Here is a 24,052-nt window from a genome sequence, read left to right on the forward strand (position 1 = left end):
GTATCCTCTTCAGACACAAGATATCCTCCAGAGAGACTGAGAGGGTTGCATTTTAATCTAACTAGTACAGGTTAATTGGAAACAGACTGGAGGGAACTCTATCAAAGCCAAAGGTCTTCCTGGTTAAGTTAATGAAGTATCGGCTAAGCGCCTCCAGAGATGTACAGTAATTAGTGAGAGTGTTAAAGCACGGTGACCCCTGACCTTCCAGTGTTTGTGCAGCCTGCGGACAGTTTCTTGCAGACCCTGTTGCTCCTCCTGTGGAAGGATGTCCGTCAGCTCATCACACGCCTTCAAGAACATGCTCAGCAACCGCTGGTCCAGCTGCCCAAAGAAGTCCTGTCCAGAAAACAAAAAAAGATAAAAGAGAGAGAAGCATTCATTAAGTTTCTATTGTTTGCTAGGTCTAAAAACAGAGTGACTTGCAGAGTATTTTCTGTACGTTTTGCTACTGTAACTGTGCGTCTTTGTGGTCCAGAGAAGATTTAGCAGCCAATATTGTTTTTGTACATATTAGCTTCATGTTTGCCTTTATTTACAGCAGATGTTTTGATCTTACGCTGTGCTTCTTCAGTAATTCCTCAGCATCTCCAGTCTCTCTCAGGCAGCCCTGAGCTTTTTTCAACACTCTCTCCAACTCTTGTCTCGATTCCTCAAACCTCCTCCTCAGGCAGTTGTTGGCCTCCTCCTGCCTCCTCCATTCCCCCACCTCCTTCAGCAAAGCCTGGGAGGATGGACAGTAGGTGATTGTAACGGGTCTCTTCGGTAATACAGTGTAATTACATTATTTGTCTTATGTCGCAGTGAGACACATGAGTAAGTCATATCTGCACTGTTGCCTCCTGGGTGTTTTGATGTTCTTGTAATCTCATTAATGTAATCAGCATTGTGGGTAATGCAGTGTCTGTGTGGCACTCTGGTGTGCGAACATGTCTGTTTCACATTTACCTGCGTCGAGTTCTGTATTTCAGACACTCTCTTCTGAAGCAGGGACAGGTCGAAATTTCGGAGCACCTTACTGGAGGAGAGCGCCCTCTGCAGAGCGTGGTGGTTCCTCTCGATCACCGACAGACAGCGTTTACAGCTCTGCTGCTGGTTTAACAAATCCTGAAGGAAATGTGGAAAGGAAAAATATGGATATGCGTCAATAACGGTGTATTTAAATATTAAAAGATCTTCTTTTAAATCAACAATTGTATTTTAATTGGACAAAAAGGTTACAGTAAAACAAGGTTGTAAAGTTGTAAGATAAATGTGATAGAAATAACTGGGAAATGGTAATGTAATGGCTAAAATAGATGATTATATTTCATTGTACATTTTTACAGCCAGGCTCTCTTTCTATATGTTGCCTTCATTCCTTTTAATACACACACACATTTTAGCCACAAGTCAGAAGACACCTATAAACTGATTATTTTAACCACTTGCTGGATAAAATAAATGATTATAAATGTACCAGAAATATGTATCCATGATTTATGTTGTTTAACTATTAAACTGATGCAAAACTACTAAAATAAGAAAAACCTAATCTTCCTACATACCAGTCAGGCTTTTACCTGGTAACCATTTAAAGTAAATCCTTTCATTGTCATCATATCTTACCTGCCACTTTTGTTTTTGCTGGGTCTGTGTGTCTGCTTCTCTGTCGGCAGAGGTGATGCGACTGGCCCGCTCCAGAGCTTGGTAAAAAGCGGTGATGTGTTTCTCCATCTCCTCCAACAATGGCAGGAGAACATGACACTCCCTCACAAGGGAAGGACACCGCTCTCTCACCTGGAGGCAAAAAAAACAATTAGGGCCTTTAAATAGTGACACGAAAAGTGACAACAAGGGGTGTTGAGAATGTTAAAGGAGGAGTAAGGGTAATTGAATTCCTTTGAAATAAATACGTTTTTTTGACGTAAATGATACCAACCTTACTCAGCTGACTTTTGGCTGTTGCCATAATTGCCATGACCCTGGCAGCCTCATCCTGTGGCGCATCCTTGGCAAGGAGCTGAGCACTGCGGGCAGCCAATTTATATTGTGTCTCCATGGCAACTACCTTTTGCTTGGTATTCTGAGATGAGACGTGGAGGCAAAGGGTCAACTTAGACATCCTTAAATTGAATGCGATTTCATCAAAACAGCTTTTGGCAATAACAATAACAACCTGCAACGAGGTTGTCTGAAGATCTTAGTTTAAAAACAGCAGGGACATAAAGCAAGCAGTAACTCTTCAGCAACAGCTTCAGAAAGCAAGTTCACAAGGAAGTTGACTGGGGAGGATGAGGAAATTATCCTAAATCATCTCAGTTGTCACTAAAGAGCTGACTACGGATTAGACTTAGACAGTACAAATCACAGTTAGGAAACAAGTTAGGAAGTTGGGATCATATACTGATAGTCTATGCACATAAAACACGCTTTTAGAAAATGTAATAGTTATAATGTAATCGTATAAGCTGAATCAACCACAATCCCTGCTTATTAGTGCTATTTTCTTATTATTGCGCTATTCTGACGGTTCTTGCTTTTCTCACCTCCACGTCCTGCAGAAAGGCTCTAACGTTGAGGAAAGATATCTGGACAGGAACATTGAGCTTGACCTCGGCTGTGTCCAGCAGCTCTTTGAGGGCCAACACGGCCTTTAGGTGGTCTTTTCTCCACTTCTCCAACTCGTCTGCATGGGCATACTGCAACAAAGGAGAGAAAATACAACCTGTAGGATTGATTTTATCAAGAGAAGTATCTTTGTTTATCAGACCTGGGAAAAAATGTAACTCTTCAAACTGCCAACTTGTAATTTATGTAAAACATTAAATCCACCTAGAAATGTTATTTAACCAAGTTTAGTTTGTTATCTGATAAACAGTATTTAAAGTTGTGTTGTTGAATTGTTGTTGTTTGTTACTTGTTGGACTTTGAGGAAGAGGTCTCTCCATCGTCCATTCAAAAGAAGAAGCTGCTGCTTGAGATCCAGTGATACGGTCTCATCACATGTTTCAATGAGAAAATTCCCCGCGTCGTTCATGGCTGCATGTTGATCCATCCAGTGGCTGAGATCCCTAAAAAACTCCTGGATGAGAGACAGACTCGTTAGAAAGACAAAAAAGAAACTGAGACTAAGAGGAACAAAGAACCACACAAAAAACGAGTGTCAGAGAGGAAACAAAGAAAGCTAATCAAAGAAATGGACAAAGAAATGAATTCATAAGGAGAAACACAAAAGGACAATAAAGAAAAACTGGGGTAATTAGCCGTCTAATCCTTGGTGGGGATGGGAATCTGAGGTAACCATGGTGATGCGACAACTGGTATATCCTTAGTGGCTTGTTGTAAGTCAAGGAGATCATTTGATACTCGAGTGGAGACTGCTAATAGGATTCCACTTAGAAGGCCAAATGCTTGAAATTGGGCTGACGTGGATGTGATTGCTACTACTCTGAGCCCATCTAATAAATTAATATATAGTCTGACAGGACCCCTAATCTCTTTAAAAAAAAAACTTTAAGAGTGGTGGGGTTTCCTACATCATTCAGAGTGAATCTCATACCCGTTTAGTGTTTTCCGGCTGGCTCAGGGCTGCCTCTGCGTCCTCAAGCCAGGCCTGTAAGGAGGCCACGGTGGAGCTGTACCTCTCCCAGTTGGACAGCACCTCCTCCAGCATGCTCCTCACGCTGCGCACCTCCATGGACAGACTCCTCCACTGCGCCACCACCTCCCGCATGAACCTGCGCACTCCCATCTCACCCTCATCCACTGGAGGAGAGATAAAACATCAACTACAATGTCAACAATGACATCAAATCAAATGTTCTATTTGTTCAAGACAATGCTGACATTCAGATGCATGTTTTTTTATTACAAACAGTTCAGATTGTTGCTGTTCTAACTCCCTAAAAAGTATTTTTGAGAATTACAGTTCATTTAGAATACTGTGGACCAGATGTTGACCAATACAGAAAGTAGAGTTCACATCACCCCGAATCTCAAAACAAACTAATTTCCTAAATTTTGCATAATCTAGCATCTTCATATATCAGTGACTTCTTTTCTTTCAATACGGTTCTTTTTTATAACCCTGGTTTGATAAGTGGTACATGAAGGCTAATATACAGTAGCTTATGTTTATAGATATTGCTGTGTAACTGTTTTAATGAAGTTAATTTGATGACTTGTGGTCACTTCTGTTAAGCTCACACGACTATATACTATAACTTTGAGATTTGGGGGCATATGGTACGGAGCGTCAAACATATGGTACACATTCAGGGAAAAAGCACATGAAGACTGATGGAGCTACATGCAGACAAATCGCTGACCTCAAAAACTTCCTCTTTAGGGAGATGTCTTTCCATTTCAAGGTACACTAGACACATTAAAGTAGTACAAGATCTTTACCACAAAATATCATCAGCCAGTGTGGTGAAAATGAATCACTTCACCAAATATAGATATCCAGTTTCAAGTACACATGAATCAGATATGTTCACACCTTTAAGCCGTTATATACAAATCCCCTTATCCTGCTCTCCTGCATCAGTTTGCTTTAACCTCAAACCGGGCCCCTTTAAAATATCTGAATGATCTGTTATCCAGCCAATCAGAGCAGAAATTGCAAACTACCAGCAGGGCTCTTGCGGGTATGCTGTTGGTGGGGGGCGCTTCATGTGTGGGGGTTGACCAATCAAGCCTCAGATGTCCTGATTTCTCTCCATACCTCACTTCTCCGCTCTGCATACCCTAAAGCAGCACAACCCTGAAACTTAATAAACCAACAGGCAAGCTCAGTTTGCGCCCAGAGACCTGCAGAAGTGGAGCAGCCCCTAACTAGCAAATGGGGTCGTATTCCCCACTGAGAGCTGCGAGTGGAGGAACCTCATTTAGCTGTAGCCTGCACACTCTCCCCCTCTACCGAGCTGAAAAACCAGACAGGGGCAGACCGAGCTGCTGGAAGAGAAAGCTTCACTGGTGTTTGAGTAGTTGACAAGGGAGAATAAAGTTGACATTTATCTAGATTGTGTAGAACAACCATAACATTCATACTGTGATATCTATCCCTGCTATATCTCTAATTGCATTGCACCAATGTGGGCAATCACGTGCCTTTAATCACTGCATCACTGAGCAGCACTGTTTCACTGAAATATTGGATTTATAAGTAAATTTGGCATCGAAATGATTAAATACCTTCACTTGCCAAGTATTTAATTTGCAAGCCAGTCACAGACATTCCTGTATCTAGTGCATGAAAAGGAGTTTAAGTTTCATTTTGATGCATTCAAGATCAAGATATAAAGAAAAAATTATTATTAAAATATAGCTCGATCATAATAGATATCAGCAGTTCCTAAAAGGAAAATATTTAACAGTTATAAGTTAAAAAAAAGAGAAAGCTAGCTGTTAAAAATAATGTATGTATCAGTGGTGATTTCTCACCTGAGCTGTCAGCATTGACAAAGGCCTCAGCAGACAGTTTGAGGGACTGGAACAATGCCTCATAATTTTCAAAGAAATGTTGCTTCTCCACAAATGACTGATGAAGACAGAAACAAATAGAACATCTATATAAATACATATGAGGAGACACAGCCGACAGTAACAACATAATAGATATACAGCATAACTGGTAATCATACATTATACACTGTAGCAGGGAAAGTTATTTAGCATGAAATATTGTTTTCACATTTGACTTTTATCCAATAATATATTACAATTACACAATAGAGGAATATACTTTTCATGATTTTCTTAACTTTAAAGATCAGCATAAGAACCCTAAAGAGTCATTTAAAATGTCAGCACAAAATGTATAGAGTGAACCAAAGCCGGAGCTTACGATGTAGTTGTGGAGCATCACTGCCACGGACTCTTGTCGGCCATATTTGATGATCCAGGACTTGAGCTTGGACTCGGTTAGAATGAGGAAGCCCTGCATGTGGTGTTTGTTCTCCAGGAACTCCATTTGAGACAAGTGGATGCTAGAAGATGTAGAAACAAAGTTCATCCTAAAAAAGACAATATTCACAAAGATATTAGACCTATGGCTTGACCCTCAAATTCTACTTTACACTACAGACTGTAAAACCATACCAAATAAGATCGACAGGCGTCTTAATTACCTCTCGGCCATGTCTTGGAGCTGGTCTGGGGAAATAGGGACTCCATCAACACTTCTGTCTTTATGGATCCTCTGAAATACCTGCTGGTGTGTTTCCAGGCTCTTCAACACATCCTGCACAGTGTAAATACACATGCACACTGAATAACAAATACTTATAGAGACTAAACAAAAAGGTTTCTGATAAGTACATTTTAGAAGCTAGTGGTGTACTGCTCACAAGAGTGAACATAAAATATGAAATGAACAGGGAACCTATCATTTGTTTGTGTTGCATTTGGCCTCTGTCTATGTCTGCATGCTAACCTTGTGCTGCTCCAGAGCCCTGTGGACAGTGGCAGCTGTCACGTCGTGCGCCTGATGGACGATGATCTCTTGTCGCAGAGCTCCCTCCGCCTCATGCAGCCACGCCCCCACCGAATCCAGAGGAGCCGGCAGAGACCTGTCCAGCTGCAGGTGCCAGTCCAAGAGCTGAAATAAGGAGTTGAAGATACAATCAGAGGAACACTGAGTGGATTGCGAATGTACAGTTCATGGCACAACAATAACAACATGATAAAACACATGCAGCAGTGACATTCTTGGTTCAGTTCTGGCTGGAAACTTTTGAGGAGGTTTGTACTCTCCGGCTGCTCTCACCCTATTAGAGGCTCTTTCCCAGGCCTGTTTGACCAGAGCCTGATCCACAGTCAGCATCCCATCCTTCTGAGTGGACTGCAGAGCCCCCTCCACCTGCTTCCTCCTCATCTCCACCTGGACATGCAGACTCTTGAACAACTGAAAAAAAGTAAAAGTGTAGTCTGTGTTTGATTTGCAGATCCACAAATATTTATGTTACAGAATACAGACATCGAAACTAAGTGCTTCCTATAGGAGTCACATTGGCTTCAGACCCTCATAAAATATGTGGCTAACTGCCTCTGTTTGTCCTTCTTGCTGGCTTCAGGTTGCCAGACTCCTCTGAATAATGTGCAATGAAAATGGGGGTATCCCACATGCTGCTCAATATGGAAAGTATCCCGAGGCTTGGCGGCATAAGCCAGATTGACTGAAAATATGACGGCTGCCGTCTGATCCCCACAGTGTAATGCCACTGATTAAGCTAATAATAGGAGCGTCTGTGCCCAGTGTGCCCAGTTTAAACAGTGCACACACAGACATGCACACACAGACATGCACACACAGACACACACACACACACACACACACACACACACACACACACACACACACACACACACACACACACACACACACACACACACACACACACACACACACACACACACACACACACACACACACACACACACACACACACACACACACACACACACACACACACACACACACACACACACACACACTAACCTGGTACTGTTGAGCGAGATTGCCCTCAGTCTCCTGAGCCTGTATAGCGTCTCTCTCCAGCTGGTTGAGCCACATTTTGAGCTCCCTCAGGCTCTTTCGCTGCTCTCTCTAGGAGGCCGGGATGGGTGAGGGGTGGTTGGGTGAACAACGGGTGGAAAGATACACATGGAAATTAGGAAGTGCAAAGGGGAAATGAAAACCAAAAAAAGACGGAGGGTAAACCAGAAAGATGGAGTGGCAAAAGTAGTAAACCAAATAGATTTTTGAGGGATTGATGAAAGGAAGAGGGTAAAAGAGAGGGCATGTGCTGTTAAACATGTTCTCCTAATCCTCTGCTTCTCCCTGTAGGACAAAATGTCAAAAGTCCACAGCTGCCAAAAACACTCAGCTTAAACAGGGTACTTTGTCGGAGACCCCCTACCAACATTTCATTGGATTTTAAGTTACCATGACGATAATACTATGCTGCTCAAAAGCTTGCCAGATTGTCTATTGAGTGTGAGAGCTTTTCCTTTTCACTCTATTCAGGTATAATACTTGCTGCTGTAAGGATATCAAACGTTATTCTTTTGGACAGCATTGAAATAATCAAGCTGATACTTAAGGGTAACAGACTTTTTTCTGGTACATTTTTTTCAATTTATGCAAATCATTTTACAACCAGGTTTGTTTATCTTCAATTTTGTCGTTTTTATATCACAAGAGCCAGTTGACCTTCATTCAATACAAGAGAATATTCAGGACACATATTAGCATGTTAGCAAAAACTGCCAACAAATACCAAAGCAGGTGTGAGACACAACAACCACAAAAAGCATAAACAGTGATGAAAAACAACAAAACACATTGTAACACAGAAAGTGAGTGGTTAGTGGCATCACTGTTCCCAGCACCTTAAAAGAGGCAACCTCTTTTCGCAAGCTTTCCATCAAATATGCTGTATCAATGCACACTGCCAATGCCAGAGGCTTTCATTGTCATGCTAATGGGAACCAGGAGCCATAGCGGGAGGTAACATTAATAAATGGTAATATCATGTCTTATTATACCGGACTTCCTTTTGTTATCAGGGCACGGAAACCCCTCAGCAGGAATATCACATCAGGTAAGATAAAGAGCCGATATTAGCTACAAAGGCTCTGCTTTGACATGGGGAAAAAACAATGTTTAATCTCATCCATAAACTGTACAGTAGGCAGTGATACTGTAATCCAATAGCAGAGCCAAAGAAATAAACCATAATCACGTTTATATGGAAACCATGAACGGGCATGGGTGCTAATTGCCTTGAGCTGCATAATATGATGGAAAACCTGCCCCTGGGACCTCGAAGTTACTCTTTTAACCTACCTGCAACATATCCTCTATATCGCGAGGAGCAAGACCCTGCTGTAGGACAGAGGCCCGCACAACAACCACAGGAAATAAGTCACCACACAAAAACACCAGAGAGACAAAGACAAGGAGAGACACGAAGAGAGAGATGTGCAACACGGAAAGACACAAAATAGGCTAGACACTGCCTGACCTGAGTCACATGACAAGTCAAATTACTATTAGTTTTAACCTTCTGTAAAAAGCAGATAAGTCCTGGTTCCTGCATTGTAGAAAATATTAAGTAACTATACCAAAGTGTAATTCACTTTCTGAAATGTTACTATAAAAAAGCCTTACCATCATTTATGGATGGGAGGATATAGTATTTTCATTGCAGATTGTGACGCCAACACTAACAGTTGATAGTAAACAGTATAATCCTAGTTTTCTACACTAACTGTGACATCTGAAGGGAAAGACAAAACAAACAGGATGCAGTATGAAGGATAAGAATGAAAGACGTATTCAGACTGAGATAAATGTGACAGCTGGTTACCTCTTCGTCTGGCTGTCCGTCTGCGTCGCTCTGCTCTCTGTCAGGATGATGCTTCAGGAACTGAGCTACGTATGTCATAATGGACTTCTCATCTGGCTTGTCTACGTCAACATCTAAGGAGGGAACCAAATTCATTTCATCAGAAGTCATATCAAGCTAAGGCCAGCTGTTCATTCATTCATTCCACAGTTTTTCTCAAAGGGGAAAATAACTGTAATTGATTAAAATATGTTTCACAGACATCTCTTCACAAATAGCTGCCACCTCAAATGAAAACAACCTTGAGCATGAGATCAGCGGCCAAGTAATGTTTGTAGGTTTCCCACCATGCTGAATGTCATGGCCAAATGGACCTTAATTATATTGATGTCAAGCTTGATTTGTTAGAGTTCATTCTGAAGGGCAGGCGTGGCGGGGCACAGCTGGTGTTTGGAAGTAAACTGAGGTGCACATCTGATCCTGTGATACATGCCTGCTAATGTATTTCTGTAGTCTGGGGGACAAACAGCTCTATATGATGAAAAGGCAGGGATTGAAATGATGTGTAAGATAAGTACGGTCTTATTATTTGAGTAGGTAACACAAATTATGACGTTGTTTTCCTATAAATACAACATAGCAAAGACAAAGGAAAAGGCAATATAGGCAAATTACTTCAATGTATTTAACCCCATGATGCTGTGGACATATTGTTAGCTGTTCAGTTCATTTCCAAAGACAAAGTTAGTAAGAAATGCGATTAATTTACCCTCTGGGTCGAGAAGTTGAGGGACACCCAGCTCTTTCTCAGCCAATGAGAAAGCTTCCTGTAGATTTTCTCGGTTGGGCCTCCTCCATACGTGCTCCATGTCGACTAGATTGGGTCGAAGGGCATTGATAACGGCAAAAAATGCTAACCCTGTGCGCCAACTTGGCCCGAAGTCCTTCACCTCCAAGCCCAAACGTCTACAAAGAGCAGAGAATCACAACATGAAAGCAGATGGAAAAAAGCACAAAATGGTTCTTTTGCATATTTAGTTCTGAAAATAGGACACTTAAATAAGGGAGGTGACATACTTGGTGGCTGTGTGCTGGACCCATTTTAGCAGGGCCTTTCTGACTCCGCCCTGCACAGGTGGGAGGGGTTTTCTTTTGACCGGTGGGCTGTGGGTCTCAGTGCTGCTGGTGGAGCTGTCCATTGAAGAAGTGCTGCTGGACACGGCCTGTAATGCTGGTAAGCTACAGGTTAGCTCCTCAATCTGAAAAGATGGGAAACCGTACAGAAATCAGGCCAACATAAGTGCACAATTTCTCCAGAATCATTTTATATCTTTAGTTTATTCATTATAATGCCTGCCTAAGGCACACTTAAGCTCAATTATTGTGATTGCAGGGACGTAATTATTGTCTTTGTTTGGTTTAAGCAATTCATGCAGCTCACGTCCTTCAATAATACACAGCATGTATAAACATACACATTAGTCATCAAGTGGCTTCTTATTTGATGTAGCTATTATTGAACAGAATATCAATTTGGTTGACAAATAATGACATAATAACCAACATCCTTGATGGTACCATCCATGTGTGGCAAAAAAACATTACTAAACACGTGTAAAATGGGACAACAAACACAAAGGGTATTATTAAACTTCAGCCTAGCCAGACGTTCAATTGGTAAAGATGTATTGCTTTCCACACATAATCTACTTCTCAGCTTCTCTCACACTGCCAAAACTGAGGCTGCTCGTAACTTAGAAAATCCATAAACATCAGTAGGAAATGAAATACATCAACATGTCAGTAGGTCATTTTCGACAGTTGTACATTTCCTTTATTTAATATCTGTATGTTAGCTGGTACAGCAGAGAGCTCTGTGCTGATGCTGCTTAGTGACTGTCGTGTTGTGATTACGTTTTTGTTGATCTGATCATGTCTGTAATGCCTGAGGTAGCAACTGCTCGATTTCAGTGGAGCTTCAGAAGATTGATTTTCTCATCTTAAATGTCTTGATGGATAAATAACATTTATACATATAACTTGATAGGAAAAGATGGCATGCAGCCTGCTTTCCTAATAAGCACTACCAGTTTACAAAACTAATTACATTTTCTGCATATTTTATATTGGATGGTGGTTTGAGGATGTTCCATTAACATGCCCATTAAATATTGGCAGTAATGAAGTTCTAGAGCTTTTTGTGGTGATTTCAAATAGACATTCACAACACAAAATGTGGCTACCAACACTTTCCTTCTCCTTGTTTTGTCTTATTCTTTCATTTTGTGTAATCCTAAATGATATACATTGCATTCAATTATCTGATTTATAACATAACTAACTAAAAGTCTATTTTACCTGGAAATAGAGGATGATTGTCCACATCAACCCCAATACAATTGACGGCCGTCCATCGACAATGTCTGTAGAGTTGATGTTCACAAGCTTGATCTGTGTCAAAACAAGATATCCAATAGTTCAATATCTCACAACAGGACCTTTTTAATTACAGATTGTAATCAATTCCAGTATATCTGCTTACATTTTACTTTAATCTCATACATAAGGATTCATTACACAACATTGCCCTATCTATCTGGTAACTTTTATTATCTTAACCCTATCTATGCCATGTCCTGAACAAACCAGTGCAGTAATGTAATGAACACTGACCGGAGATCCTCTGTAGGCAGACTGGAGGGCAGATAAGGAAAGGGGAAGATGGAAAGAGAGAGAGATTATTTAGATGCATTTGATTCAAAACATACAGAGCATCTCTGAGGTGAGATAACTTGAGTGGTTAGCTGGGAGGAGAGATATATCGCCCCTACGCAGGCAACAGGGATTATATCCAGCAGAGATTGACATAGAGAGAGGCAAGAAAAGGGAGAAAGAGAGGGCTGTATCTACTGATATGATGAATTATTCTATATGATCATACTGAGGGTTGTATTACTGTGTCGTGCAGCACAACAGGTCATCATGTGGTAATGCAAGCCCCTCCGTGTATATGTGGACAGACATGGGAGAGGAGATTGGGGGCAGAAAGGGCAGCGTGGGATAGTGGCTGATAAGAATACATGCAATACATGATGTTATATTAGAAAACACAGCAGGTCATCCCAGCACCTCGACACAGCAATGTGAAGTGGAATGGTTAATAGAAGTGTTTGTATGGTGGCCCTGAAAGCTCAATACAAAATAAAATGCACATGCAAACAAACTGTTTGTTAAACATCTTTACCATTTAGACAACGCATGTGAATAATTCAAAAAACATCTTCACCAACTGATTTATCTACTCAAGGTTTATTCAATAGGGACACATAGACTATACATGGTAACTACAAACAGCTATCTGAAGCCAGTATCACAGTGTTTACAGCCAATGCTTTTTTGCAACCCCAGTCCTTAGAAGGGATTTTATGAAAAGATACTGAAACAGCGAGGAGATTCATTTTCAGGCACAAGTACAGGTTTGTAGCTAAATTAAAGTGGATTTGGTAACTGTCTTTAAAATGTGGAAGTTTGGACCAAATGTCAAGTGATCAGCAAATTCCTCTCACAGGAAAAAGCTGTCTAAGCAAAAGCAGTTTTGCAGAGTGAACCCGTATAATTGAAGCTGCTCTGGTGGACATACTGCAGCTCTGTAATCTCTTGACAACACATGCAGAGCATTTTCGAAAACATCTGCACCAACAACACAAAAAAACATCCAGTTGACGTCACAGCATGCAGCTCTTATTGTTACAGTTTGTGGCTTATGAATGAATGGAAGTCGGATAGTTGACTTTATTTACAAACATTTATGCTAACGAATGGTTTGAGTCGATTGTAAAACTAAGATGCAAACCATTTGATGGTCCGCGCTTCTCAAAGATGAAGATTTAGACCAGAATTGGTCTGATTTTCTTTGGTTTATATCAGGAGAAAGAGAAAGTAGTCAGACAAAATATAGATTTTTCAGTATTTTCTGAGATTTTATGGTTTACATATTAATCCAAAATACGTTCATCTCCAATAAACATTATTCTTAGGTGTTTAAAACTCCCAGATTATATTACAGTCAACAAGGCAGTAAAGTGATTCGCCCTCTAAAGCAAAATGTAAATATGGTCTAGACATACATCAGATTTATACTGAGCATATTTACATTTCATTTTTTCTACACACAGAGAATTAGACAGTCAAACACACACAGAGTGCCCACTGACGTCTCATCTCCAGACTGCAGATTAATGGTGTAGGATTTACGGTTTTAACCCTGTCACACTTGAGGAAGACAAATCAATATCCCTGCAGCAGCTCATACTTATGGCTTTATTTATGCATATTTAAGGAATAGCTGGTGAGAGCTTGGAAAATATGTCCCTAATCTCACAGAGGGGCAGTAGATGCAGTTAAATGATTACATCCAAAACCATATTGAGCATTTAGGAAAGTAATTCTGTAAGTAAGGCTCTGAAAATACTTAAATCAAAGCAGTGTGGGATGTCTAGCAAAATATGTGGATTAAAAAGTCCAATAATTCCTTTTTTTATATATTTTATTAAGGCAGCCAAGCAAATACATGACAAATTATTAACAGCCATAATATAGCAAGGTCTTTGTTTGAGTTTCAGAATTCTGCTTATTTATTTACATTTTAAAACCTTGAAAAACAGAGAATGTTGCTTTCGGGATAAATGCGGGCTGTGGTAAGATGGAGAAACGAAGAAGCGGGGATGAAGGGGAAACGGGTCACACAGGGTCAGGATGCAGTGTTTGCATCCACAGGGCAACAGCTGAGCAGGAGGGGGGAAGCATTGAAGAAGAAAAAAACATAAAAAGAGACCCTGAACTCTTACCTTCCTACCCTCGAGGAAGTTTAGCGCTGTACCGATGTTGGCGACCCAGTGGATCCTCTTCAGCTTCTTGCCTGGCTCGCATGGCTGGAAGGAAAAAGGAGAACAATGGGAATTGGAAATAGAGAAACAGAGAGGGAAAGAAAAAAAAATGATATTGTGCGGATGAAAGAAGATAAGCTCAGTGGGAATAACGGTTGGGAAGCACAGACATTATTCCAGATTTTCTCATTAATTCTTTTATTTGTGTTTGCTAAGACAATGAGAAGGAACAAGAGTTTCAATCAGAGCAGTGTTTGACTATAAAGATTCGGATCAATACGACAGACGGCTTAGACCTTAGGCAATATTGGTCGGGTAAAATCCTCAGGCGGTGTGTGTGTGTGTGTGTGTGTGTGTGTGTGTGTGTGTGTGTGTGTGTGTGTGTGTGTGTGTGTGTGTGTGTGTGTGTGTGTGTGTGTGTGTGTGTGTGTGTGTGTGTGTGTGTGTGTGTATTTGTCTGTGCTGTGAACTCTGATCCGTCCTTGTTAATCTGGGTTTTTCTATTCAATTCAAACTAATAAAAGCCGATCAATGGACATTTCCATGTTATTGTGGCCAGTTCACATGCACTGCATTCAGTATGTGGCTTTGTTTAAAACACTTGCAATCAATCAATCAATGTTTATTTATATAGCCCAATATCACAAATGTTACATTTGTCTCAGTGGACTTCACAGTTTGTACAGAATATCAGTATGACAATACGACACCCTCTGTCCTTAGACCCTCACATCGTACAAGGACTCCAGGTCTCCCTTGGAAAAGAGATCAATGATCTCAATGGGATTTTATCTGTATAAATAAAGGTTTGAAATGAAATGAAATGAAGGAAAAACTTCCGGAGAAAACCCACAGTTTAAAGGGGAAAATGGGAGAAACCTCAGGGAGAGCAACAGAGGAGGGATCCCTCTCCCAGGACGGACAGACGTGCAAGAGATGCCGTGTGCAATATAGCAGGTGCCCTGACTTTCATTATTTTAGGAAAAACAATCAAATATAATCTGTTCCGTGTTATATCAGCTCACATTAACAGTAATCCAAGGAGATCAGTGGAAATGAAGTGTTATAATTCTGTGGCCAAATCACATGCTGTAGAAATGATTGTGAGACTCACCAGTGTTTGTCCAGAGAGGACTTCCAGCAGGGCCAGCAGCATCACGCCATCCTTTATGTCATCAAACAGGTCCGTCACCACCAGAGGCGGGACACGCTGCATCACAAAACAAGCATACCCATGAGACTTTATTGTAAAAACGTTTTTTACTTTAATCTGTTCAAACAATATGCTAAAACAACAAATACGATAATGATGTAATGCCTGGGGTAATGTTCGAGGTTTTGGTTTTTTACATTTAAAAGCTATAAAAGAAGAAAAAAACAATGTTTATGTTTGCAATAGACAGTTATAAATAAAAGGTCTGCTGCCCGGGCTTAACAAGTTAAACTGTTTTTGTTGTTTATGTAAACATTGCATGGCATAAACCCAAAGAAAGGTTTCTCAGTTTTCCAGGAATGCTAAAATCTGGGATTTAAAACTTAATAGCTCTCGCAATGTACATGAAACTATGAGGCAAGAAGTGTTTTTCCGAACATGATCCTAAATGGCACAGCGCATAAATAAACCAGAATACCATAAATATATTACATTGTAAGACATTCATTTGAACTTGTGAAACATGGATAAAGGAAATCCTCATGAAATGTACTCGAAGCCCCAAAAGAGTTTGGCTGTGCCGAGTATTACTGACAGCTATACTCAAGCGTAAAGCAGGGGCTCAGCAGGCTCTGAATGGGGTCCTCAAATCCTAAAATATGCTGATGATTTCAAACTGCATCCTGCTCATTGACTTCCTCCCTGACCTGACACAGACTTCTAGACTCGGGGAAATCCACATATCTCTGTTTCTTGCAGGCGCCACATCAAGGATTTCTCTTAAAGTACAGTCACATGCCGGGGCTGAGGAGAGGTTTAGGGGGGGGGGGGGCGTTCAGACGAGTGAGCCCTTCACAGGGAGATTAACAGCAAAGGAGAAAGAGAGAAACGGCTAAAGCAGAGATGAACGAGTGGAGAAAAATATATAACCCCCAACGTGGGTCCGCGAAGGGGGAATAATTGAGTAGAAAAGAGTGGCAGCGAGAAAAATGATGGAAGCCAAAGAAAGAAGAGACACTAACCTCACGTCTTTCAAAATTAATTAGCAAATACAGTAGCTTTTCTCGCTAATTCCTCGTCTAATGTCATTTCATGGATTTGGATATTAGAATATGCAGACAGCACTTGTGCCCATATCATAAACTGTCAGAAGAAACACTTACAAAGACTCCTTCAAAGGGATAGATTATACCATGAGCTAATTGAAGTTAAATGTACCTATTTGTTCATTATAATCCCAAAGCTAATGAGGAAATTTCGGACTAATTACAAAATAAGAAAGTAATATCCATTTCCTCTGCTCAGCCACATGAGCTAAAAAAAAATGAATCAAGGCCTTAATGAGCTAATTACATATGTGTGTGTCTGGGCCATAATTGATCGTGAGGAGAGGAGTTTCAGGACGTCTGTCTGCGCTCTCATGTTGTTCCCCTGGTACGACGGACTCAGTGGATTCCAAAAGATCAACAGCATGGTTCAGACACAAAGAGAGACTGAAGGGTTTCACTCTGAACTGCAATACATACAATTTGAAAGGAGTATTGACACCAGCTCCCTATCGTCCAATTATCTTGAATGTATGGGTAATGTATTTGCCAGCTTCTCAAATGGCATTATATGAATGCAAAAGCAAAAAACTAATTATAACTTTAAGAATCATAGTGACATTATCCTTTGGGGAAAAAAACCCATATAAACTTTTTGCACAGGATGAATGGATCTTTACAATACTTTGGCATTTAACAAGAAAGCCATCCTGTGGAAATGGCTGCAGTCAAATGCTGCAGCAAGGGATGACTAGACTCAAAATGTCAACAACAAAAACATTTTATGAAAAAAAAATGTACCTTTACTTTAAGATTTAGATACAAGCCATGTGGAAAATACTGGAAAATGTACAAAACATATGTTGCATCCATAAGTTTAATTGTCAACCTGAACATGACTGTTTATTCTACAAGGGGGGTAGGTCATGCTCCTTCTTTTGTCCTCAATAAACAAGTTATTGAGGACAAAAGAAGGAGTGTGTTGTATGCTGCTGTAGATGCCTATGTGTCTTTTCGCAAAGTAAATAAATGAAGGTTTTTCTACACCTAAAATGCTTTTGCAGTCCGAGTGGTGTAACACACAGCCTAACAGCTATTTCATAATACATATGTCATTAAAAGACCACTCCTACCAATATGCAAAACAATATATAAGTTATTCTATAATTACCATTATGGGTCCTACATCCAATTTGACATAATTTCTTGTTTTTGATGGGTAATAAAACACAGCGATATTAGTCTTTTAGTTTAGTGGTAATTAGCCCTAAACACAATATACAGATGACACTGATGGGAATGTTTTTTATTTAGTAATAAACCAAAAGGTTGGAGTTATTGCATTTCATCATGATGGGAACATTCATTTCCGTACAAAATGTCACAACAGTGGAGAAATATCATTCATAAGAAATGTCTCCTTCATGGTGATGCTAGAACAAAAGCCAGATGATCTTTAAAGTCATTAGGATTGGGAACCATCTGGGAACCATGAATGTCTGTACCACATTTTTACCCATCAAAATAAAAAGAGGCTGAAAGGATAGTTTGCAGGTGGAGAATGAAACAATTATGGAAAACATCCATGCAGCTACAGTAAATTGGCTGAGGCACACACCATGTATCATGACGAGTTGGGCTTGAATTGAGTGAGCACAGAGTATGTCAGCCACTCAATCCCCCTCTTCCCTCACCAAAGAAAAAAAGGGGAGCAGGGAAGTAAATAGTGATAGAGGAGCGGGGAGCTTTACTTTACTGCTGCGGTAATCTCTAAGAACACTTGGTTCACTGATTACTCTACTGGTGGAAAACGAGTGGGTGCAGATGAGACCTCAGCCGCTCACACCGGTCACTCAGTAATTAAGCTTTCACCTTCTCAGAAAGGATTTGTCAAAATGAAAACTTGGGGGCCTTCTCTCTGAATTCACCCCCTTTGTCACTTTACTACAGTGCAGAATGTGACTTTAAAGCCAGTGAACCAAAATTCTACCATTCTGGGCAATATTGAAGCAGTATTATTTAATAAACTGTTCAATTGCGGGGTCTAACAGCTTCACCTTCTATTTAAAACGAAATAAAAAACCTTCAAATGTAGTGCTGCTCTTTTAGAGCTTATATATTTGGTCTAAAACTGGTGGCTTAATCTGATGAACTACTCCCGGGTAATGAGAGTCATTAATCTTCTGTATAAATTACCAGCTCCAATATGTCCTCTCATAGAAACTCTTTGTCAGAGCTCAAAATATTTCTTTTGTTATACCTGTGGAGTGGAAACGTAAGGGGGAGGGGAGTGAAAGTGAAAGGAAGCCCCTCATGCCACGTCTCAACTCACCTAACGATTAATCACATACCTTTAGGCGCTGAATTAAAAGACCTGTGATAACTGGAGTGGCCTAATCATCTACATAGCCGAGGGCATGATCTATCCTTCTGAGAGCAAAGCAAAACCAACTGTTAAAGCTTCTGTCTGTCTCTCTCACACAGTTTCGCTCTCTTTAAATGGGTCTTTGTAGATAAGCAACACATGTGAGACAAGCCCAAAAGATGCCATTTCATCTGTATTGGTTAACAAAAATAAATGTTAAAGAATGCAGCTTCTTATTTCAGCAGATCCTCCGCACCTGCCGATTTGACTTTTAACCGCTACTCATCACAAAGCTCTCCGAACATTTACCAAGCTGCTGTGACTACCCAGACATTTTTTAAGACAAATGTGGGCCAATCAGTGTCACTATGGCAACATCAGGCATCAGGTGAAAGGGTAAGCAGTTTCATAATGGTGGGGAGGAGGAGAGCGACTAATTTGATCAGAGGGAGAAGAGGGGAACAAATACTGTTATCTCCTCTGATTGGCCAGTGTGATAGTATCAGTAATCTATTGATTAGCTGAATCTGTTCATTTTAGGACATTTAAATGTAATTTGCCGAATCTTTGTCAAACCAGCTTATAGGGACTTTGTTGCAGGAGTTGGGCTTCAGTCTAAGGTCTACTGGTCCTACAAAACTTCAGGTTAAAATAATAGAAGCGTTGGACATTCAGTAGTATGCTGTTTTGCTTTCTTGCTGAGAATTAGTTGAGAGGATCGATGCCAATGTCTGTCAGGTCAATATGAAGCTGAGACGAGTAGATTGTATGGTTAGCACACACACTAGAAACAGGATGGGGAGCTGAAGGTAACACAATCCCCTGCACTTCTTAAGCTGAAACAATAACACACACACGTTCCTGTTTGTTTAACAAGTTTAAAAAACGTATGTGCAAATTTAACATTTCGATATTCTACAGCATGTGACTCCGGGAGGTCACCAATCACAGCAAATAAATAGTTTGGCCGATAACCTCTTCTATAAATTGTCGTATTTTCCACTTCTGCTTTTGGGTGGATTCATTAAGATGTAATCTGTTAAATTTGTCTTAATATGCTAAACTACGACCCAGAAGCCATCTTTATATTTACCATTAAAAGTAAGAGTGGTGATAATCTCCTCATTAAACTCTGGGCAGTAGCAATTAGGTGCATTTTGCTAAATGTTGGAATATTCCTCAACACTTTTTAATCCAGACAGTTTGGAGATCCCACTGCCTGGTGTCCCTCTGAATACTGTCATCCCCTAATCACTCAAATCCCAACATGTTCAACAACCATGCAATTGGACTTTGGCTCTTCTCTATTGCGTAAAAATGATACAATAAATAAACTATGTGCTTACCTCAACGCTATAAAAAATTCAAGTATTGGACTGTTTGTAATTTTCTGCCGGCACGGTTTTGGGACTTGATATTTAATATTACGTCAAGGTTTATTCCCTCCAGAGTGCATTTCAAATGAATGTTCTGCTCCACGTCACCGCGGTCCAAGGCCTCCATGGCTGTCGTAATCAAATAGGAAGCCTTGAAAGGAGCGTTGCAGATTAAAATAGCACCTAATTGTGTTGCACTGTGCCATATTTGCCTTGTCCACCCGTTCCTGACACACTATTCAAGCAGTAATGGGTTAAATTGAGGAGCCTAATGCAGTATAATACAATAATTACACGCGTGCGGTGGGCCCTCGGCATCCAGCTGCATCAAGTGTAATTGTTTAGTAAAAGTGACAGATATAGTGCTATCTACGCTCATTGAAGAGGCAAATGAAGGACAGTCTTTGACTAAAAACCCTTATCCTGAACCATCTAAATTAGCCCATATTGAGATAGAGAGCTTACAGGTTACGAAGACTGAAATTATTGACAGTAGCTTGAAGGAAAAAAAGATATGCCGGGTATGAAATGCTGTCATGTGAAAGTGGTAATTAGAGTGAGAGTAAATCCTTGCTACAAGCTACAAGAGATTGGAGGAATAAAAAGAAATATGAAAGGCATGCAAGTGAGAGTGGGGTGTGTGAGTGTGTGTGTGTGTGTGTGTGTGTGTGTGTGTGTGTGTGTGTGTGTGTGTGTGTGTGTGTGTGTGTGTGTGTGTGTGTGTGTGTGTGTGTGTGTGTGTGTGTGTGTGTGTGTGTGTGTGTGTGTGTGTGTGTGTGTGTGTGTGTGTGTGTGTGTGTGTGTGTGTGTGTGGTCTTAGCACAGTCAGTCCCATGACCAGCTCCAATGCGTGTTATGGGAACATGGAGCAAATGTCACAGCGAGAACAGTGGACAGAGAAGAGAAGAGCAAAGTGAGTGGAAGTGGAAAAGCAATGAGATGTTTTCAATCCACACTCCAGCCCCAGTGTTTGGGTAAAGGGACACACAATGCTGGCAGCAGCAGTGGGAATAAACCAGACTCTCTTACCTTTGCCAAGTGGGAATTGATCCATTTTGTGAATGTCCTTTTCTGCACAGCCTCCTGCTCATCTGTAAATCAGAGCCCAGAGCATCACTATCAGTCACATGCAATAATAAACAAAGACGGGATTAGAACACAATCTTCTCATTGTCTATTGTTTACAGTTCATTTTGGGTTTGCAGCGCTGGATGGTGACTCTAATTAACTTTGATAATTTTACAGTCCGTCTAATGTGTCTGAACCTAGTCGCACCGCATCATACCATACAAAGATATGGTAAGAGAAGGCATTTGACATTTAAAGATGACATTTCTGCTAGCTGGACTCCTTTTACAGTGGAAACAAAATCCGGCTCTCAAAAGTGCCCTTTAGATGATAAAAGGGCTGTGCTCCATCACATATGATGACATGTACCTCTGCCACGATCTACAAGAGGGTATATTCAATTTCTGCTCTACAGTTCAAACATGGAATCAGTTTATATAATGTCTACCCAAATGTACTGGTTAACCTACATTGGTGGAAGGACATTGTTTGTGGTCGCTACAGCGATAAAGCCCATTTAGCTAAGGCACAATCAATAACATAGATATCTGCTGACCATGTTCCCTAAAAAGCCACTTAACTTAAATGAGGACTAGATATAAATCAAACCTTGTCTCGCACATGTGCTCAAGCAAACATTTGGTTCATACAAACACACAAAGGCAAACACAGTATAGAGATAGTTTTAATATTGTATATGTTCTGCAGGTTTTTTAGAAGCAACCACTGCTTTACTGCTGTAATATTTTCTTCCTGATTCCCTTTTGACAGCGAGATATATTGTTGCTTGCAACCCATGCAATAACAATTGGGACTTCTGCAACGGTTACATATGTAATCAACAAATTGATGTGCAGCTGCCACATGAATCCCATTAGCATGTGCACGGACAAAATGTATAGTCTGCCTGGGACTCCAAGGATCCAATCATTTACAGTGACTGGCCCGTGTGACAATGTGTTTTTTTCTGACCCATCTGCGCAACAGAGCAATATCCTCGAGATAAGCATGTTATCAGCGAGAGAGGACGTCTGACGCAGTGCTTTCCTCCACCTTAATGAAATATGCTGACGTTCTGATTGCACGCAAGTTGGTTAGTGTGCCACTAGGTACTGTGGGCAGATGTGAACAGTGAGGGAGGGGGTGCAACAGAGAGGTGTGTGAGGGGGGGGTTTCATACATAATGCAGATACATTCACGCAAAGTCATACGTGCCACTGAGCAGATCCCGGCTCGATAAATTAATCTTTTGATTGGGTCCAGGAGGTATCAAATATTGATGGGAGGTGATATTGGATGAGAATGAGAAAGATTTAGCCCCGACATCCTGGAGCAGGAGCATGTGTGTGTGACGGTGATCATGTCTGCAGGAGTGTGGTGCCAGTCTCTCAGTCTCAGGGACGAGGTGACTTTGAACCACACACACACAATCGCACTTAAGCACACACACTTTCACATTCTTTCAATATCACAAAGGGGGAAACAGCCGTCCTCAAAAACCGAGCCTCGCAACAGCATTTTAACACACTTGACTACTGTTGGCCTGTATCATCATTAGTCTCATCCGCAGCCCCGGAGTTCCCACTTTGACCCCCCACAGTGAAGATGACCATAATGAAATATCATTAAAATCTAGTTTGTTATCTCAGAGGCTGTGCCAAGACATAAAGCAACCATTCTAAGGCATTCACAGTTTTGCTCATAGAATAGATAGCTTATGTGACAGGAGCAAAATTCAAAGACACATTATGGTAATATCTAGTGCAATCTAATCTATCATGACAGTGAGGCATTGAGAGAGAATGCTAAATGCAAGGTATCCATGTACAGATGGGCAGACAGGCGCACTGCCACAGGGTCAAGCAGAGAGATAAGAAATCTAACGTTATGACAGTCTGCCCGCTGAGCTGTGACACACGCAGTGAACTGGTACTCGTCTGCTGGGTATGTCTGCTTCACCTGCTGTAGGCTCAGAGCTCAGCGACCTCCGTACACACACAGACAGACAGACACACACTCTGCCATAGTGGAAACGCCCCCTTGAAATGTCTGCACATTTTGCTTAACACAAACCCTGTACACAGCTAACAAAATCTCCCCTGCAGGGAACACATAGTAATGAAATAACACTGCAAAATGCAAAAGCTCACATACAGCACGCACACACAGTCCATACTGCAGTGCCATGCTAAAACACACACAGTATACCCTACCACACATGCAATAGAAACACACACTGCCAGTACGTACTTCTTTTTCTCACACTCTCGACTCACATTCATACAAACTCTGTCCCACTTACCACGGAGGTAGTGGAAGAAGCCCGTCACCAGGTTGAGCGATGTGTTCTTTTTCGGGGAGCCTTCGCCCCCTGCTCGTCGTGCCATATTGTACCCCAGACTACACCTTGAATCCAGCCTGTTGTCATGGGGCTGATGAGAGGACATCCACGGCAACCCGGTAGGGCTACACTTGCCCTTGCTCCTGCCCTTGCTGCCTTTCTCCCTTTTTTGGGGAGGTGTCTTTAAAGAGCTCCCTGGAGCACTTTACCTCCAGAGATGACAGCGTGGTGAAACTGTTGCTCTGTGGCAAAGCAGGGAGAAGGTTTGACCCTCCTGTTCTCTCCTCGTCTTGCTGTCCTCTGTCCTGTCCTGCAGTAGCTGCCCGGCTGCAGACTCGGTGTTTTTCCTGCCTGTTAAGCAGCTTGGTTGTGTGTGTGTGTGTGTGTGTGTGTGTGTGTGTGTGTGTGTGTGTGTGTGTGTGTGTGTGTGTGTGTGTGTGTGTGTGTGTGTGTGTGTGTGTGTGTGTGTGTGTGTGTGTGTG

General features: G+C 41.2%; 1 protein-coding gene across 1 annotated transcript; it reads right to left on the reverse strand.

Annotated features, from left to right (window-relative positions):
* Positions 1-61: 61 nt before the first annotated feature.
* On the reverse strand, positions 62-23,616 carry LOC139433049 (nesprin-1-like). The gene is made up of 24 exons (XM_071201917.1): positions 23,532-23,616; positions 21,191-21,252; positions 15,336-15,431; positions 14,183-14,266; positions 12,009-12,029; positions 11,694-11,786; positions 10,413-10,594; positions 10,105-10,301; positions 9,357-9,469; positions 7,484-7,591; positions 6,752-6,889; positions 6,419-6,583; positions 6,114-6,226; positions 5,831-5,999; positions 5,428-5,524; positions 3,542-3,747; positions 2,900-3,064; positions 2,529-2,681; positions 1,922-2,065; positions 1,609-1,779; positions 949-1,107; positions 560-724; positions 205-339; positions 62-151 (listed from the first exon to the last, which is right to left on the reverse strand). The coding sequence occupies exons 1-24, from the start codon at positions 23,614-23,616 to the stop codon at positions 62-64; spliced, it is 3,111 nt and encodes a 1,036-aa protein (XP_071058018.1).
* Between the last annotated feature and the right edge of the window lie 436 nt (positions 23,617-24,052).

This window comes from Pseudochaenichthys georgianus, chromosome 24 (genome assembly GCF_902827115.2).
Source record: "Pseudochaenichthys georgianus chromosome 24, fPseGeo1.2, whole genome shotgun sequence".
Classification (NCBI taxonomy): domain Eukaryota; kingdom Metazoa; phylum Chordata; class Actinopteri; order Perciformes; family Channichthyidae; genus Pseudochaenichthys; species Pseudochaenichthys georgianus.